This window comes from Sitophilus oryzae, unplaced genomic scaffold (assembly GCF_002938485.1).
Source record: "Sitophilus oryzae breed Bouriz unplaced genomic scaffold, Soryzae_2.0 scaffold_1576_pilon_pilon, whole genome shotgun sequence".
NCBI lineage: Eukaryota > Metazoa > Arthropoda > Insecta > Coleoptera > Curculionidae > Sitophilus > Sitophilus oryzae.
The window spans coordinates 8,751,252-8,771,006 of record NW_022146254.1 but is presented as its reverse complement, the minus strand read 5'-3'; the positions used below and the strand labels follow the sequence as shown (position 1 = coordinate 8,771,006).

The 19,755-nt window shown below is 33.2% G+C and overlaps 1 protein-coding gene across 1 annotated transcript in view; it reads left to right on the top strand.

The window, feature by feature from the left end:
• The first annotated feature begins 424 nt into the window (after positions 1-424).
• LOC115879211 (pre-mRNA-processing factor 6) overlaps positions 425-19,755 on the top strand; it is a 21,127-nt gene continuing 1,796 nt past the window's right edge. Inside the window, exons 1-15 of the mRNA XM_030895905.1 lie at positions 425-555; positions 610-727; positions 782-841; positions 894-957; positions 1,272-1,520; positions 1,582-2,089; positions 4,363-4,475; positions 4,531-4,688; positions 5,453-5,662; positions 5,715-5,877; positions 9,409-9,585; positions 11,121-11,304; positions 11,360-11,556; positions 15,610-15,894; positions 15,946-16,097. Of these exons, the coding sequence (XP_030751765.1) occupies positions 633-727; positions 782-841; positions 894-957; positions 1,272-1,520; positions 1,582-2,089; positions 4,363-4,475; positions 4,531-4,688; positions 5,453-5,662; positions 5,715-5,877; positions 9,409-9,585; positions 11,121-11,304; positions 11,360-11,556; positions 15,610-15,894; positions 15,946-16,097 (2,615 nt within the window). The 5' untranslated portion in view covers positions 425-555; positions 610-632. The remainder of the gene's footprint in view (positions 556-609; positions 728-781; positions 842-893; positions 958-1,271; positions 1,521-1,581; positions 2,090-4,362; positions 4,476-4,530; positions 4,689-5,452; positions 5,663-5,714; positions 5,878-9,408; positions 9,586-11,120; positions 11,305-11,359; positions 11,557-15,609; positions 15,895-15,945; positions 16,098-19,755) is intronic.

The following is a 19,755-nucleotide window of genomic DNA, read 5'->3' as shown; positions in this document are numbered from 1 at the left end:
GTCGTTTTAATTTATAGGCAAAATTATATTTAGAAATCGACCCACATTTTTCTTAAACCCTTAGTCCCACCCTGATGAAGGTGTAAACGAAACGTCGGATGTCGTATCCAACATTGGCAGGGTGGGACCCTGTGTACCGTCGCTCACATAGCTTACCCACCAAATTTGGTCGCGATCGGACACACCGGACATCAACTTTTGACGTTTCTTACGTCAAAACTAACTCTTACCGTGACACGTGTCGTACACGGTAAAGTTGGCCTTGGTCCAATCTGTCGACATTCCAAATTTTATTTAAATCGGTCGATTTTTTGATCTGATTTATTGTGCGCGTTCAGGGAACCCAGCGGCTGTATTTTTGAGTAAATTCTGATATTTGAAAAATTCAAAAATGTTTTGCATGTTTTATATATGTACGCAACCAATAATATAGTATCTTAGTATACTCTTAAGCTATGGTAAAAGTTAGGATCTTTTCTGTGGCAATAGCCTCAATTTCTAACCTCAAATTGCTTGATAGTCGTATTGTTTTGATTTGAATATTTACCATAGAAAGTATAATATACTTATGTTGCTGCTTTCTTTTTAATAATATTTGTGAAATTATAGCAGAATAAAACTTTACCTCTACCATGACTACGCCTCCAGCGGCATTAGTTAACAGGAATAAGAAACATTTTTTAGGGATTCCGGCCCCACTTGGATATGTAGCTGGAGTTGGAAGAGGGTAAGGTTTTCTATGTAGATTATCAATTTTAAATACGTGATATAATTTTTTTAGCGCTACTGGTTTTACCACCCGATCTGACATTGGTCCTGCAAGAGATGCAAATGATGTTTCGTAAGTTGTTGTAATATTTTTTTTCTATAATATTAACTGTGTTTGATTTTAGGGATGATAGACATGCTCCTCCAGCGGCGAAGAGGACTAAGAAGCAAGAGGAGGAGGAGAAGGAGGTAAGTTTTATTATAATCCACTTATTACTGACAAATATTTACTGATATATTCAAACATTGCCCATATAGTATGTGATCAATGAGCTTCGGAATTCTAAATCATTTTGAGGGTCGAAATTTTGTAAAGTTATGTGACATTTTTTTTAAAAATTGTTTACTCTATTTTTGTATCAGACTACAGATCTATGTCATTCTATACGAATAAAAGTTATAAGTATTTAAAATAGCAAAGATACTTTTTATGTACTAGTGTATTGTAAATTTTATTTGATGGCTTCAGCTAGCAGTTAAAAAATTCAAATATTTTACTTTAGGAAGAAGAAGATTTAAATGACTCCAATTATGATGAGTTCAGTGGTTATGGAGGGTCCCTATTTTCTAAAGACCCATATGATAAAGATGATGCAGAAGCTGATGCTATCTATGAAGCCATTGATAAAAGAATGGATGAGAAGAGAAAAGAGTACAGGGAGAAACGCTTAAGGGAGGAATTAGAAAGGTACCGACAGGAACGGCCTAAAATACAACAACAATTCTCTGATCTAAAAAGAGAGTTAGTAAAGGTGCGATAATGATTGATTTATATCTTACACATTTGTTCATATAATTTTATAAATATTTTAGGTTAGTGACGATGAGTGGCGTAATGTCCCAGAGGTGGGAGATGCTAGGAATAAAAAACAAAGAAATCCAAGGGCCGAAAAGTTTACTCCTCTACCAGATAGTGTTTTAGCAAGAAATTTGGGTGGCGAGTCTAGTAACGCTATTGATCCCAATTCAGGTCTAGCTAGTATGGTACCAGGAGTAACAACACCTGGAATGTTAACACCAACTGGAGATATGGATTTAAGAAAAATTGGACAAGCCAGAAATACTTTAATGAATGTCAAACTATCCCAGGTATCAGATTCTGTAACTGGGCAAACTGTTGTCGATCCTAAGGGATATCTAACTGATTTACAATCTATGATACCCACATATGGAGGTGATATAAATGATATAAAGAAAGCCCGTCTTTTACTAAAGTCTGTTAGAGAAACAAATCCCAATCATCCTCCAGCATGGATTGCAAGTGCACGTCTGGAAGAGGTTACAGGAAAAGTTCAAGCTGCGAGAAATTTGATTATGAAAGGTAGTATAAATAAAATAATATATAAATCTAGAAGACAAATAATGACATTGTTAGGGTTAGGTTCGGCTATAGGCTTCATGCATACCAATTGATTTAAAAAAATTCCGACCGCGGCGCTGTATACGGCAGAAATCAGAAATTTTCGCGTTTTATTTCACGCCGTCCCGGTTACAGTTCATATTGATCGCATTAAAATATTATTGAAATCGTGGCTTTGTCATAATATTTAAAGTATTTTAGTTTTTGCTAGTGCATTTATTGAGACTATAAAACACTCAGGTACGAGGTTTGTGTGATGTAACGCTATTTCGGTTAGTAAAAAATAAGTGAAAAAGAATTCGAACTAGGCGTCGTGTTGTCTTGTGACAATTTCAAATGTTAATAAAATTGCCGAAAAATTTTTAAAGATATTTCCCGGATACTTAACTTTCCCGGATATTCAACTCTTCCAAAACAACATTTTATAGCTTCATAGTTTCTCACACCGATTTGATCAAAAGCAAAAATGGATTCAAGCAGTAGGTTATAGACATAAATATACTATGAGAGGATAAAATATAATTTGCAATATTAATGGAAACTTTTTTAATCAACTAGTGATTTAATGTTTGATGAACATCTAAAATTATAATTATGTATTTTTAAAAAATTTCGTTATAGCCGAAATAGCCCCAATTATGACCCTACTAGCAAAACCGGTGATTAAAAATATGCTCGCTACCATAGTTGGACTAATCAACCCGTGTATTTGTATATACTAATTGTTTATGATATTCTCCGATGGTGGCAGCAACGGCGGAGAATGCACCAAGCCTACTGAAAACCTTTTAATTTCATAATGCATTTTTCACTTACCCAATTAATTTGATGCTTACACGATTTATTGTGCCGACGCCGCTGAAAATGAATATTATCGAACAGAAAATTTTTAAATAATTTCCAATTTTGAATATAAAAGCCATTTCGAGCGAATAACCGTTGGTTATGGTTGACAGATAAACAACCAATTGCTAGGCAACTGTATCTGTCCACCATAACCAACGGTTATTCATCGGTTATTCGCTTGAAATCGGCATGAAATTATTTATCAAGACATATATTGATAAATCTTCTATTTATTTTAGAAATTACCATAAGTTATTCTATTTTAATATAGGAGAATAGCATTCAGAATTTTATTTTAATATAATTAGTTTCGAAAAGGACCCTATATTATAGATTGCTTCTTATTAAATTAACAAATAATTTGGATAATGCTAATCGAAAAGGACCCAAGCGCCAAGCTGTGATTTTGAGATATTGCCTTCTAACGTATGAGCGAGCTCTATCTCTCTTTGTTGAGCTATCAAGAAAAATGTATCCACAATTTATGACAAAATTGATTTAAGATGAGTGCAAGAACAAATTGACAAAATATAGCTTCAAACTTTACACATTTTAATAAACATTTGGCGCATAATTCTTTTCTAAGAAATACCGGAGTACTGTTATTAATTTTAAAAAAGAACCAAGTTCTTGGTTACTTCTAACCAAAAAGAAAATCTACAACATGGTTTACGGTGTTTTCTATTGAAGATTTGTTTCTAAGTTTGTTCTGTAGAATAGAAGTCTCCTTTATTCATTGTTTCGAAAATTATATTTTCCCAAGCAGCCAACACAATACTTTTAGATCTTTCACTAATTCCTATGTTTACCCTTGTTTTAGACTAATACCTTTCTTTTTTATAATAGTTTTGTAGTTTTAATATGAAAAGCACGCGGCTAACCAAACATTTAAAGAGAATCAACAGAAAACGGACATACATATAAAAGGAATTATCGCTTGGATCCTTTTAGGCAAATTCAAAAGATTCCTACACAGTGGTGGTGCTTAGGATCCTGTTCAATAGATGTCACTGAAACACCTAATTGTAGCGTGGATCTTTTTCCACATATACATTGAACACTGCTCTGTCAGATGATGCCTTTTACTCAGTTTTCGTAATTTGGCTCTTGGTTCCTTTTCGTTTAACATCATCCATTTGTAACTTTATCATTTTGGAAGAACTCTAAATGTGCAGAAGATTTGGTCTTAAAATAGCCATTTCAAAAACTTAGTAAAAGTATGCAGCAAATGGTATTTTTTATTATTAGAGATAAATGAAAATTATTTATGCCTTGATAATTGCACAACTTTGTTACATATGACATTTCATGTTAATATGGTAGTAAAGTACCCTTACTTCTTCGAAATATTGGGCCACCCTATTGTATTTAATTTAAATATATTTCAGGTTGTGAAGTGAATCCTCAGAGTGAAGATTTATGGTTAGAAGCAGCTCGATTAAATCCCTCTGATACTTCAAAGGCCGTTATAGCACAAGCAGCTAGACACATACCAACATCAGTAAGCAATACTTTACAATAGCTAAAATTAAGTATTTAAACAGTCTTTATTATAGGTTAGAATTTGGATTAAAGCTGCCGATTTAGAGGACGAGACTAAAGCTAAAAGGCGTGTATTTCGCAAAGCTTTGGAACATATTCCCAACTCAGTAAGATTATGGAAAGCGGCAGTCGAGTTAGAGAACCCTGAAGATGCCCGAATATTACTTTCTAGGTAATAGATAATCTTATATTTTTCCCAAAATCCGTTTAAAGTTTTTTAGATCTATTTTAGATCTAATATTTTGAGTAGTAGTATATTTCAATTTTTTCCACTTCTTGATATTACCAGTGATTATTTGGTTGCTGGTTTGATGATGAAAAAGATTACAATTGAAGTTCTCATCTAAACTAGTTAAATATTCTTGACTCAAAACTAGGGTTTCCAAACCGGGATCCCGAAATCCCGGTGTATGTTTATTCCCGAAATCCCGATATTAAATCCCGGCATCCCGACAAATTTAAATGCCCAATCTAAAATGATTCCACTTTATACACTTTAGTCTTTCGAAGATCATATATATTATTTATACTAAGCAGAGAGTCAATATATCTAAAAGTTATATTTCCGTGTCTCCTATATTTTATAATTTTTGCAACAAGAATTGTTTTTTTTACTTAATATGAATGTTACTTTGTTTTATCTATTTTAATGCACAATAGGTCTCTTGTCTCATTTTTTTTTTTGATAAATTATGTAGCTGCATTTTTATTAAGTATTTTTTAGTTTAAATTTCTAATTCTGTTAGTCAATCCCGGGATCCAGGGGTTATAGGCTCCTATTCCAGGATTTCAAAACGGGATCACGTTCCCGAAAATTGGAAACCCTACTCAAAACGTTCAGATTTAAATCTAAATTATATCCTAAACAACTTCTAATGAAGGAGTGTGTTTGAAAAACCCTGTAGAATTTTCTCTTACAATGTTTTTCATATATAGAGCCGTTGAATGTTGTCCAACAGCAGTGGAACTTTGGCTAGCTCTTGCACGTTTAGAGACCTACGAAAATGCTAGAAAAGTATTAAACAAAGCCAGAGAAAATATTCCAACAGATAAACAGATTTGGACTACGGCTGCTAAATTAGAAGAAGCAAATGGCAATCACCATATGGTAGAGAAGATTATTGAGAGAGCCATTTCATCATTAAGGTTCGTATAGAAAATTAAAATTAATATCAAATAATCATGTATTGATTTTTAGTTCTAATGGCGTGGAAATAAATCGTGAACAGTGGCTTAAGGAAGGGATTGAAAGTGAGAAGGGAGGTCATATACATTGCTGTCGAGCTATAACCAAAGTAATAATCGGCTATGGAGTTGAACCTGAAGACCAAAAACATACCTGGATGGAAGACGCAGAGAATGTAAGCTAATAAATACATTATGAGTTAACAATTAATTGCATAAAGCTATAATTATTCTAAGTTATTGGTTAATCTCATTATTAGGAACTTCTTTAAAGACCCGTTTTCAGAACTAAGTTCTGTCGCTGGCGACACTGGTTGACACTTCAAAGAAGCAATGAGAGCTGTACTAAATTTAAAATTGACAGCTGTTTGAATTTAGTACAAATCTCATTGATTCTTTTGACGTGACGACAGTACGAAGTTGTGAGAACGGTTGATGCCTTTTACTCAGTTTTCGTAATTTGGCGCTTGGTTCCTTTTCGTTTAACATCATCCATTTGTAACTTTATCATTTTGGAAGAACTCTAAATGTGCAGAAGATTTGGTCTTAAAATAGCCATTTCAAAAACTTAGACAGCTGTTTTTGGATGTCGTGTGTCAAACTCATGTATTCTCTCGCCAGACGGACTATACATTTACAGTGCTATCTGCTTTCATTTCAAAAGTCATTGGCGTTTTATTGTGTTAAAATATGAGGGTATACTTTCTTAATAATTTACTAGTTTTGTTTTACATTGAGCCAATAAAGATTATTATACTCAGATGTAAAAAAAACGCAACGGATTTTTTTTTTATCAAGTTTAAGTGCTACATTTTTTACTTTTAGCCATATTTTCACGAATTTTTTAGTAAACCGTATATAAATCTATCAACTTTAATTCATAAACTCAGTTTTTTTATAAACTTTAGTATTTGGCTGATTATACAGGGTTAATTGAAGTGTTGTTTTTTACCCTAACTTTAAAAACCCTGTGCAATAATTTCGTGCGTAACTTTTCTTAAAATATTATTATTCGATCAGAACCTTGTCTCCTGAGCATTTTGTTTTTTTGACTCATGTCAACACATGCCTTGGTTAATTTCTTCAAATTTGCTCACGAAATGGGTATTTTCGCACGAGACTGTTTTAAAGATAGGATAAAACACAACTCTTCGATTAACTCTCTATTATAAGTCAAAAACTAAAGTTTATAATAAACTGAGTTTACGAATTAAACTTGATATATTTATATACAGTCAGTAGCGTGGCGTGGGTAAAAAAGCGGGGTGGGCGAGCTATGTTGAGGGCGCCGGGTACATGCAGAGTAATTCAAATTGCCGAATTTAAGGTGTTCAGATTATGGTTCATTTTACACGATTGGGGCGCTTGGATTATAGGATTATACAGTACTTCGGATTATAGGGGTTGTATTGGGATGTATTTATTCATACATTATTACATTACTGTTCTACTAGGGAAAATACGAGCAAAAAATGAAACTATCTACTTAATTAAATGTTTAAGCGTCTTGTTTTTACAGACTTAAGTTTGTTTAATAACTTATCATAATCGATTAAAGGCGCGAAAGTCGACTTGACAAAGCAACGTTGCCAACCGCTCTTACAAGAAGTAGTGTTGGTCAGGAAAATGTCGAAAATGCAAACAAATAAAAAGACTAGACCATAACGTGATCGTAGAATGAGAATGAGAATAGTTAGATGGGTACGTACAATTTTGCGATTTCACTAGGGCGCGTCACTCAGTCAGAGCCTAGGGCGGAGGGGGCAATCAACCCCCCCCCCCCCCACCTGCCCCCTTATACGGCACACCACTGTATACAGTTTTGCCAAAAAAATCATGTATATAATGCTCAAAGTAAAAAAAAACATGACAATTTAAACTTGACCCAAAATTTTTCGGTTGCGTTTTTTTTTGGATGCTGAGTGTAGTTATTAATATTCTTAAAATATATATTTTAATAAAAATAGATTAGTTAATATAGCTATTTATTAGCAAGAATACATTTACGCTAATGGAACCACTAAGTAAAAATTTAAAAATTGATCTGTCCTAGATCCTAGTTATTTAGGTCAAGTAGTAAATAAATGGGAAAATGGCAAGAATAAAAACATAATTAGTTAACTTTAAACGAATTGCATAATTAATTGGTTTATTACTTGTAACATTACTTATTAGTAAAAATTAGTTCGATTATTTTTCACTTTTTTTGTCTGGGAACGATCGCACGGTGCACAAGTAACTATTTTTGAAGCCCCTTTCTAAGATTTGCTATAATCTCGCTGTAATTCAAGTTCTGAACACAATACTTTTCTAAGTTGATGCAGTTTTCATAAAACCAATTATAAAATATACAAGAAATACCATAATAAACTCAGAAAAGCACATAAATTCATTTGATATTCAAATATTTCAAGCGATACCTCAAACAAAACTGACAAGAGAAAGTAATTTCAATGACGTCGCTTTCATCTAAAAATGTACGTCCATAGTGCACCGGCTTCCCGCTTTATCGCGGCAGACTAGATAAACAACCGTATGCGCGGGGCTGTAGTGCGCCAGTCAGCCTACTTCAACAGGCTTAATTTGCTTTTATCCACGTTTACTGGAATGAATTATTGTTTCTTTTTGTTCCTTACCTCTTCATCTGCTCCACAAAGTCGCTCAAGCTACCCCTTTTGAGACCACTCTCGCTTTCCTAAACTTAATCTACATCCCTCGACTCTTTTCTAAACTTTTAGTAAAAGTTATGCTTTAGCATAATTCAAGAAATTTATAAAATTATTAAAAATTAATCGATTTTAATCATCGCCATCTTGTGTACAACATTTTTAAAGTTGTACCGTTGTTTTTTAAACGGTTTTTATTGTTTTGTGAAAATATACTTTTCACAAAAGGTTTAAAATGTAGTTGAACGTTTATTTCTCTATGCGGAAATATTCGTAATTTTACTGAGGGTAAGCTGTGAGTTGTGGATATAAAGTATAATATTCACGAAATTCTTAATGAGACCTACTAATTTCATGAATGTGAGTATTTATTTCTTGTTTCAGTTTAGTATAAATAGGATAGCTAATTACAGTTGAGGGTTGGAACCTTTTGTGTTACACAGCAAAATAAAACACTAAATCACCACAATACACCAAAACACTTTTACTTTTACACTGGACTCGCGTTTCGCTAACCATATTAGCATCATCAGCAGATGATTATAAACTGAAACAGTTTATTAACATTTAAAAAGTCCTAACTGAAACAGTTTATAATCATCTGCTGATGATGCTAACATGGTTAGCGAAACGCGAGTCCAGTGTAAAAGTAAAAGTGTTTTGGTGTATTGTGGTGATTTAGTGTTTTATTTTGCAGGATAGCTAATAATAAAATACATAATATACCCTCAAGAAATAGCTCTATAGTGTGAAATGAGACATTCCCATCTTCTGCAAGCGGTTGAATTATTGTTTCTTTCTGCTTCAATTGCGCAGGTTCACTATGAGACCTGCCTCGAGATAAGCCGGTGCACTATGGGCGTACCTTAGTGCATGAATATAAAAACAGTATTAGACTCCTTCCATAGTATGTTTATTCATTGGTTGTACAGGAATAAATCAGAACTCTTGAATTGTAGCTTCATGTAGTGGTTGACTTATGACTGTTAACTTAATAACTTAAATAATTAGGTAAAATATGCTAAAATAAAAATGTTATAGTGTACAAATCAAGGAGCGTACGAGTGCGCGCGTGCTGTTTACAACATAGCTCTTGCTACATTTCCTGGTAAAAAATCAATTTGGTTACGAGCTGCGTATCTGGAAAAAAATCACGGAACGAGAGAAAGCTTGGAGTCATTGTTGCAAAGGGCTGTAGCACATTGTCCTAAGAGTGAAGTAAGTATTACTTTTCTTTAGTGTTTTGTTTTCAACTTGCCATGTTACTAGACTTTGCATCACGATTTTTTCGTGGACCAAATTTTTAGACACCGGTTCTTAAATTTTGATTAGTTAATAGTTAGTATCATTTTTTGATAAACATTTAAAAATTCCTAACGAACTAGATTTTTTAAGTGTAAAAAATATTTTATGGAAAAACCACTGTTTCGAATTAGTACTGTCACACCCCATTTTGTGGGTTATGACTAGGGGCATAGCAAATAATAAATACTTCAATTTAACTTAATAATCAATTTAATTAATCTACGAATAATAAAATAATTATAAAACTAAATGTGTACTTACATATTATATTTATGGACGAACATCATCACTGGCTCGGGGGTAGTGTCAGGGTAGTGTAACGCCAATGCCGGAATCTCGACCGCGACCTTATCGAACTTACTATCGACTATCGGCTGTCCCCCCCCCAACAGGTGACATTTTTGTATTTATTGGTTCGTTACGTCGAATCATCGAATCAGCATTATTGGTCTATCGGTGCGATGACCGGTGCGATGACCGCGTTAGTGCTGATTTGATGATTTTATAAATTCGTAGTATTGAAAGGAAATATTTTCGCAATTGCCAATTATGCTTATAACTTTGATTTTTAAAATTTTACTTTTGTTGCGTAAATGCCAATGAACTTTAATTATTTGATACTTCCTTTCAATCGAATTATTAATTTACGAAATATATTAATATTAAATATGTTATTTTATATATCGAATAATTCCATCCTTGACAGTACGAAAGAAAGAAAGAAAGCTCTTTTAAAAATGCTGTTTCTGTTAATGATTATTGTAAAAATCTAATTTATTTTCGTATATTTGGTCTTTTTATGGGTATTATTTTTTATTTTTTACATCAAAGCGTAAAGAATGTCAAAAATGGACAGACTGATTACTATTTCTACTTTTCTCCATTGTAATCACGCTTATAATTTTATTTTAAATTAAATGTATTTAAATTATATTTACAGAATCTTTACCAAATATATTATAAGAGTATATTGCTAGTACCGCATTTACACAATGAGTGGAAAGTGAAGCCAAAGAAAAAAAAAATAGGAATAATTCAAATATTATAATCAAACTTGCATAAGTCTTTCCTTTTTAACAGAATTTTCGTGCGCGGGGACCAAATAAAACGATTTGTTGTTATTTTAGATATTCATTATATCTATCCGTTTCTTGTTCTTGTTTAAATATGTCAGAGATTAAATTTAAATTTATAAGTAAAGGCGCGTATAGTCAGACGCTAAATTGATTAATGTGGTAGATAGAAATTTAGAAAACTACTATTGGTTAGTATGAAATAAATCAACTAATCGAGAAGCACTTCTCACGCTTGCGTAGTTCAAAGCTGTTGAACGAAAAGGACCGACTTTGTGGATGTTGTATAGCTCTATCTCAAAAATTTGGCTTCAATTTCTATTCCTGACTAGCGATATAGTATAATATATATGATTTTTACATTTAATTTACTAGGTATTGTGGTTGATGGGTGCAAAAAGCAAATGGCTGGCAGGTGACGTTCCGGCAGCTCGAGGCATATTATCTCTTGCTTTTCAAGCTAATCCTAATAGTGAAGAGATTTGGTTAGCTGCTGTTAAATTGGAATCAGAAAATAAGGAATATGAAAGAGCTAGAAGGCTCCTAGCTAAAGCCAGAGGTATGTGCAAGTTAAACTATACCGATCAGTCAGTTTCAACATTTATGCTTAATAGGTTCTGCTCCCACTCCACGAGTAATGATGAAAAGTGCCAAGCTAGAATGGTCTTTAAACGATTTAGATGCAGCTCTCACTTTATTAGATGAAGCCATTAAAGTTTTTCCTGATTACTCTAAGCTTTGGATGATGTACGGTCAAATTTATGAACAAAGAAATGATCTCAACAAAGCATTTGATGCATATAACTCTGGTGTAAGATATTACAGATAAATTTAAAAATAGTTTGTTAAGAGAGTTTACAAGATATGCCTAAAAGTTTGCAAAATTGAGATTTTTGATTATTGAGTAATTACTCATAATTTAATAATGTTGAATAATTTTTTTGCCAATTGGCAAAAAATTATGCAACATTATTTCAGCATGTCAAATAACATAACCATAGATAAACGAAACAAGTTTAGATTGGGAAGTTTACAGTTGAGGGTTTGGTCCCATAGGGACAATGAGCCCATAAGGACAATGTAAATACTATTTGGCGCTATTTTTGCAACGGTCGCGACCCAAAGCTTTTGATAATTTCGGGTCGATTCGGCTTTTTCCGGAAATATGTCGCCAAATATTATTTATTCAAATTTATTATTATATTCTTTTAATATCTACATATGTATATAAAATGCTAATGTTTATCTGTGTCGTCTCTACAGAAGTAACGACTTGCTCTAGAAAGTTGCTTTTTTTACTAAAAGATAGCTAATTTGCTCTTCTAAAAACTGTCGTCGCCGGATTTTTTGTTTTTCATTTGATTAAAAAAACAGTATTTTTTTTCCTGATGTGGCGGATGGGCCAGGCTTCAACTAGTTATAAATAAAATGCAGTGTGTTGAATACAAGAAACTTTATTTTATATAAGGACATGTATGAAATACCTATGAAACATTTGAAACCGACGTTATGCCACGATCCACGATGGTTTTTGTAGTTCACAGTTCACAACACAGCTTTTTAAATTTTTAATGCCACTTTATCACAATTATCACAGTAAATGAAATTTAAATTAAGCTCACAAGATAGCAATAATTACTTTGAGAATGGACGCTTTAAACACTTTTCAGCATTTTTTCAACGAGGGCGGTTTAAATTTTGAAAGATTTTATAATTTCTGAAGATTCTGACTTTGACAAGAGAAAATAATTACTGTTGGTTGTATTCTAATTGTTTGCAATTTCTTAGCAACCGCTATAGCAGCGCCAGATCGCGTACAACGGTCGCGACCCAAAACATTTATATATTTTGACAGGCATTCCAATATAAATTTATTTCCTTTATCTATGAACATAACTAATTATTTTGGCATGTCATGCGACAACTGTCATAGCGGGAAATTACAAAAAATATCTTCAGATATGCGAAAAATAGTGGCAAAATATAGAAAAAAAGTCAAAAGGTTGGTCAGAATTTAATTTTACTGGTATGTACCAAAACTTGTAAATGGAGAGTCAAAAAAAGAACGGGGGCTTTGAAGAAGTATTTAATTAAAAAATATAGTTTTCCAAGAAAAAATTATTTATTTTTTTGTTAGAATGGCACAATATAAAGTAAGTTGAACGAAAATAATTTAGAGTGCAGTAATTTGATTTTAATCATGCAATAAATTGTAAAAAATAGAAATAAATTGATTTTCTATCTACTTTGAGGCGTAGCTTATAGAAAACATATTTTTGAAATTGACACATTTTTAAAATAATTTTTTAAAAAATTTTGAAATTGACACATTAACAATAACTTTATACACTTCCTTAATGATTGGTACTCACTTGGAGACGAAAAAAGTGTATGTTGTGTTTGAATGCTGTAACTTTTTTCTCTATATAAGCCATTCGAACACTTATGCTATCTTAAAAATGATCAATTTAAAATTTTTACGATTATTTACGGGACACTAAAAAAAAATTGCATTTCAAATTATTCTTGTTGGATTTATTTAGATTCTATCCGTTATACAGATTATCGCCTATCCCTGCAATGTGTTGGAATTGAAGTCGAGTTAGAGACAACTAGATAACCGGTCCATGTATATTTCACATAAGTTCGTCTGTTAGGCAGATACTGGCGTAACAGCGCAACTCCAAAATTCCGAATATCGATTAGCCCTTACTCTGAGGATTAGCCAATTGTCAAATGGGAACGCAAACGAAAGCCGTACGAAGTTGGACGGAGCCGTACGAATGAACAGCTGCTGCTAGCGTCTAGTCTCTTATTGGTCTGGTTATCCGATCGATAATTCAAAATCCAGGCTTGCGCACTACGCTTGAACACAGCTAACTGAGCGACTTATACAAATTCCTTCAGAAGATTTATACCCCGCTGGCAAGCGAACCTTTGGGTCGGCGTTTACATGTATAGGAGTGATTCGTTATGGCAATCTAGTAAGGCGCAAAACATAGTGGAGCAACGAGGAGAGCGGCGAGCAAGCAGCGCGACGTCGCGTCCAAGACAAACCTGTGAAGACAAGTACGCGTGAACATAGTAAAGCGATCTGCTCGCAGCACTACTATGTATTAGCACTGCTTGCTCGCCGCTCTCCTCGTCGCGCCACTATGTTTTCAGCCTAAGTCGGAGTGAGCAAAAATACGAAGTACATAACTACTTAATCTAACGCTAGACTCCATGCGCTTGGGAAAATATTCGCCTTCTGTCTTTATTCAGTACATCTTATTTTACTAAGCGTATTGACCGTACTCTTCGTACATATGAAAACCGGCACCCAAGACCAGAAATGCCGACCCTTAGTATACTCATTTCACCGGCTTGGCTTCATAGAATGAAGTTTGGAGTCGATTTTCTTTAGTTAATATATATATATGATTCTATCAGATTTTACTTTATTTAAGCGTTTTTGTAAATTGCAGTAGTTTGAGGTTATGTTTGAAAACTTATAATTTACTTACTTTCCTCAATTGCACTACGTTTAGTCTTTCACTTATTTTCATTCAAATAATATTCATCAAGTTTCTTGTAAAATAAGTTTAAATGTTGTGACATGTCTATTTCTACATAAAATGCATTGAATAGATGTTGAAAAATAAATTCATTCATTGACTAAAAATGGCAAACAGGGTAACTGAAAATGATTTAATGAATTACAGAGTTTTACTGAAATAATTCCGTAATTACGGGAATGTCTGAGATCTACAATCAGACAATGTACCAAATGAAGAAATGTGACTGACATATAGACGTAAAATCAAATTCTGAACAATTCTCTTCGACTATTTCCGATGTTGTGTCACTTAATCCACTTTTTATATACCGGGTGCGTCTCAAAAGTGGCTCACCTCTATAACTTTTTTATTTTTTCAGATAAAAAAACGAGATTTGGTATGTTAGTATATGATATAAATTAGGATTGTTTGACGTATTCAATTGTTTTTGGTCACTTCCTGTTTCGCCGGAACAACTTTTAATCTTTAAACGGCACCCTCGCTTTTTTTTACTTTATTCGATAGAAAATGACATTCTGAAGAGAACGACATGTCATATATCAACTTTTGACACTCTCGCTTAATAAAAAATCGTATTTTAAAATTCAATCTAGAGTGCCATGGCTATGTTAAAAACACTAATTTTTAATCAAGGAGCCTTGGAAAAATATATTTGATCGTCTAATGTTTTTAGGGTCTTGTCCTGGCCGGTTAAAAAAAGCCCAAGTCGTATTTTTAATTAAATCTCAATTTTTTCAAATGGAACGAGGGTGGCTCATTAGCATATTTGGAAAACCATTTTTTTACGAATAATTTGATACATACACATTTGGTACTTTGAGTCAAATTTTCGTTACGAACCGCAAGATATAATTTCAAATAAACCATATGCAAAAATGTCAAAAGTTGACATATGATATGTCATTCAAATCAGAGTGTTTATTTTCTATTGAATAAAGCAAAAAAAATACCGACGGTGCCATTTAAAAATCAAAAGCAGTAGTCATTCTATTCAGAGTGTCGTTTTCTATCCAGTAAAGTAAAAATATACCGAGGGTGCCGTTTAAAAATCAACAGGAATAACAGGAAGTGATCGAAAACAATTGAATACGTCAATCAATCTAATTTATGCCATATACCAACATACGAAATATTGTTTTTTTTTAATGAAAAAATAAAAAACTTATAGGGGTGGGCCACTTTTGAGACGTAACCGGTATACCTAAAAGGATTTTTGTAATTTGCAATCATGACAGTTGCTGCATTACCATTTGTTGCGAATTTTATGGCACACCCTGTATTTACTTTTATATACACTTTTTTAGATTAAGAAGTCTCCCGATTCCATACCTTTGTGGATACTTTTATCGCGACTAGAAGAAAAGAAAGGCTTGCTGACAAAAGCTAGATCAGTTTTAGAGAAAGCTAGACTGAAAAATCCGAAAAACGATCAGTTGTGGTTAGAAGCTATCAGGGTGGAATTAAGAGCTGGAATGAAAGAAATTGCAAATTCAATGATGGCAAAGGCATTACAGGAATGTCCAAATTCTGGAATATTGTGGGCAGAGAGTATATTTTTGGAGCCTAGACCGCAAAGAAAAACTAAATCAGTATGATACATGTTTTTCATGACAATTTATTTTTAATTAATTTCTTTATAGGTTGATGCCTTGAAAAAATGCGAACACGATCCTAACGTGTTGTTAGCAGTGAGTCGATTATTTTGGTCTGAAAGGAAGGCAAATAAATGCAGAGAATGGTTTCAAAGGGTTCTTAAAATTGATCCAGATTTAGGAGATGCCTGGGCAAATTGGTAAGTTATTGAAATTACGTTTTTAGTGGTATGATGGCAACTTATCTGACCATTTGATAATATAGTATTCGACGGACGACGTATTACGGATGCATGTAAACCCACACTTATAGCTTATTTGTTAAGGCGGGTTCTGACGACTCGTGTACTTGGCAAGTACGCCAATATTTGCGTACTTGGCAAGTATGCTATCTTTGTAAACAACATTCTTTTGCAACAAGCCCGGCGCTGCGACACGTATATGCTAATAACAAATGTTTATACAAGTACACGAGTCGTGAGAGCCCGCCTTAATAATTGATGTCCATTGCAAGTTACTGACATACTAGACATAGAATAGAAATTCAACAGAAAATAATGGGAAAATTCCATTGAAATCTAGAAATACCGTATGATCGAATAAAAACGGCGTCAGCGATGCCTATGAAATGAAGATCGCTGTCATTTTATTTGTAATTTTAAATGGGAAATGTCATCAATCGTCATTGGTGACCATCATTCACCAACTGGACGACGTTTTTTTTCGATCATACGGTATATTTAGATATTTAAACAAATTTGTTTTTAAACTCGATATTTCGTTAATTTTTAATAACTTCTTCAGGAGTAAAACATTTAGTCATTGAATATAATCCTATTATAACACGAACATTTTACAGCTTGCACAAGACAAAACATTTCAATCTAAAATATATGTCAACAATTAAAACCAAGTACAGTGGACAGAAACAGTATCAGTACCGTATTTCTGTCCACTGTACTTGGTTTGTTAATTGTTGACATATATTTTAGATTGAAATGTTTTGTCTTGTGCAAGTTACTCCTGAAGAAGTTAATAAAAATTAACGAAATATCGAGTTTAAAAACAAATTAGTTTAAATTGAATCTACAGACCGCTACCCGATATTGTTCCACATTAAATTTAGAAGTACGGTCGAGATTACCACTATCACATATATTTAGATACCAAATACTTGAATCGAAGTGTTACAACAACTGTCAAATTAATAATTGGTCTCAATTATTCCAGATCATTTGATTAATCTGTCATCCATACCACAAGATTGGCTGTCTCTCACTTAATCCATATACTTCTTTTTGTTTCATAGCCTATTTATAATGGGCTCTTTCACTATATTTTGGAATTCGCATAATTGAATAAAGCAATTTATTCTAGAATTTTCTGCTATCTCACTTTCGAAGAACCTGAAGTCGTTCTTAAGAAAATAAATAAAAACAAAAAAGGCCAGAATAAAAATCCGCACTTTATTTTTAATACGTCACACCTGGCATGTTGAAAAGCGGCAACAAAGGAGTAAACAAAAAATTTAACTTCAAATTTATTATTCAACATGCACGTCAAATCAAATCGCAATGTTGCCAGTTCTTGGCTGGTGCACAAGCACGGTTCTGCAATGTGATTGGGCGTATTTTTCATACATCATCAATTGGCACTTTAAAATTATTCCAAATTAAAGCAATTTTGAGGGCCTATAAAAAAATTATTCAATGTCATGGAACTATTTTTTTTTTGGATAAATATACTGAATATAGTCTTCTATTTCAGATTTTATCCTTGAATTGGGTATTTTATTTTTTGTGAAAGTTTGGTTTATTTTTTCTCTTAATATGTCCCGTTACAGGAAAGATAGAAAGGTGCGGTGTGCGCTGACTTTTTGGAAATTTTGTGCTCTAAAGTTTATTCAACATCAAGATGCACCAAATACAAACAAATGCATGAGCCATGCACGTTAACAGTAACTCTACAGTAATATTACATTGTGTTATAGTAATAATACTAATTTGTATATTAATATTATATTACTGTAGTATTACTATTTATGTGTATACCTCATGTATTTAGTTTAGAGGTGGGAATTCTAGTTCCTCCAGAGGAATAGTTCCTTGAACCAGGTCCTTAGTTCATAATAGTTCCCGACTAACATTGACATCCCCGTTGCTTGCTAATGGATTTCGTTTTCAATCAGAACTATTCACAGTTTACTATTCAAGATTATACAGATCATTATAATTTTTATAATGTGCGAAATATAAGAAGACGTGTAATTGCATATGTTAAAAACATATAGGTAAGTTTTATAGCAGATAAAAAAATTAAAGAAACTCAAATCAGAGTTTAAAAACTATATCACAAATCAATTAGAGAAAATAACACGAAAAATTTACGAAAAAATGTATTTTTCCTCACTTCAAGCTTTTTGTTTTTGTCTAAAAATTCAGAATATCTACTTCGTTTTATAAGATATTTCTTAATTTTAGAGACCTAATGTGAAACATTCCCATAAAATATTTAAAAAACAAAGTAAAAATCAAAAACAGTATCCACAATTTTCGGTGGTAATTACGCCGCGCCGGCTGTGGCAATAGACAAGGCCAAATCCATCGTCGTCGCCTTGTATTATATCTCGGATCTGCCGACTGAATAGATTCCCGTGAACTAGTCTTTTAATAGTTCCTCTATGTCCGGATCCGATAGCATACGGCTGGCACTCCCCACGCCTGCCTAGCATCGATCGCGCTGGCCCGATCCGTTCGTACGTAAACTAGTCTTTTATTTAGTTTAGTTCCTCTAGGTCCGGATCCGATAACGTATGGCTGGCACTCCCCACCTCTGCCTACCATCGAGCTACGCGCGCTAGCTGATCCGTCGCATAGTATTATTCTTTATCGGTCACAGTCTCGATCCCGGAACAGGTCCTGAGGAACCAGTTCTTTGAGAAACCAGGAACTAGTTCCTTTCATTCCGGGGTCGGAATAGTTCATTGGAACTAGTTCGTTCACGAACTATAGTCTGTCCAACGAGAAGATCCTTGACAGTGATAGATGTGTCTGTCATTTTAATTTCAAAGTAGTTTATTTTATTTTACAAAGAAATAAGTTGGTACAACTGGAACGCATAGCAGGAAATTATTATATTTAAAATTTGACTGACAAGTGATTACTTCAAAATATTGTGAAAAAAACTGCATAAAACTGAAAAAATGTAATCGAGTTATTTAATTTAATAAAAAACGGTATGTGTTAAAGAAGACTTTTTTTATTAATAACACTTACCAAATTTTATAGGTACCTTAAAGGTTGATTAATTAACTTTAATCTTAATTTTTTAAACCAGTACCTTTGGCATTATTTTTCTTGTGCAGTACTAAAATCCATTATTTACGTATCGTGTGATGTCGATATTTTACAGCTACTCCAGTTTTTAGTATGTGTTTAGTATGGTCCTTCTACCATATTCGAGATGCACTTATCTACGACGAGATGGTATACGAACTTTAATGATGGTAACTTTATTGGTGTATAAGACTTTTTGCCTGGGCAGCGAGTATTAACCATAAACTGTGCTCTGGGTCTACAGTTAATTTTCACTCGATTTTTCCTCCACTTGACTTCAAAAGACACAAAACACACGTAATAACACGAATCAAAATGCATCATCTTCCAAAACGCAGGGTATTTGACAAAACTGACAAAAGTTGACACAAAATTATAACCTCTAATTTAGCAAGACTTTGACAAGCGTCAAAAATCTAAAGGCGAGTTCATACGCATCGGCGTCCGTTTGTCGTTCATCGTTCCGTCAAACCAATAAAATTGAAACACGATCTGTCATTTTTGAAATATACCAATAAAACTG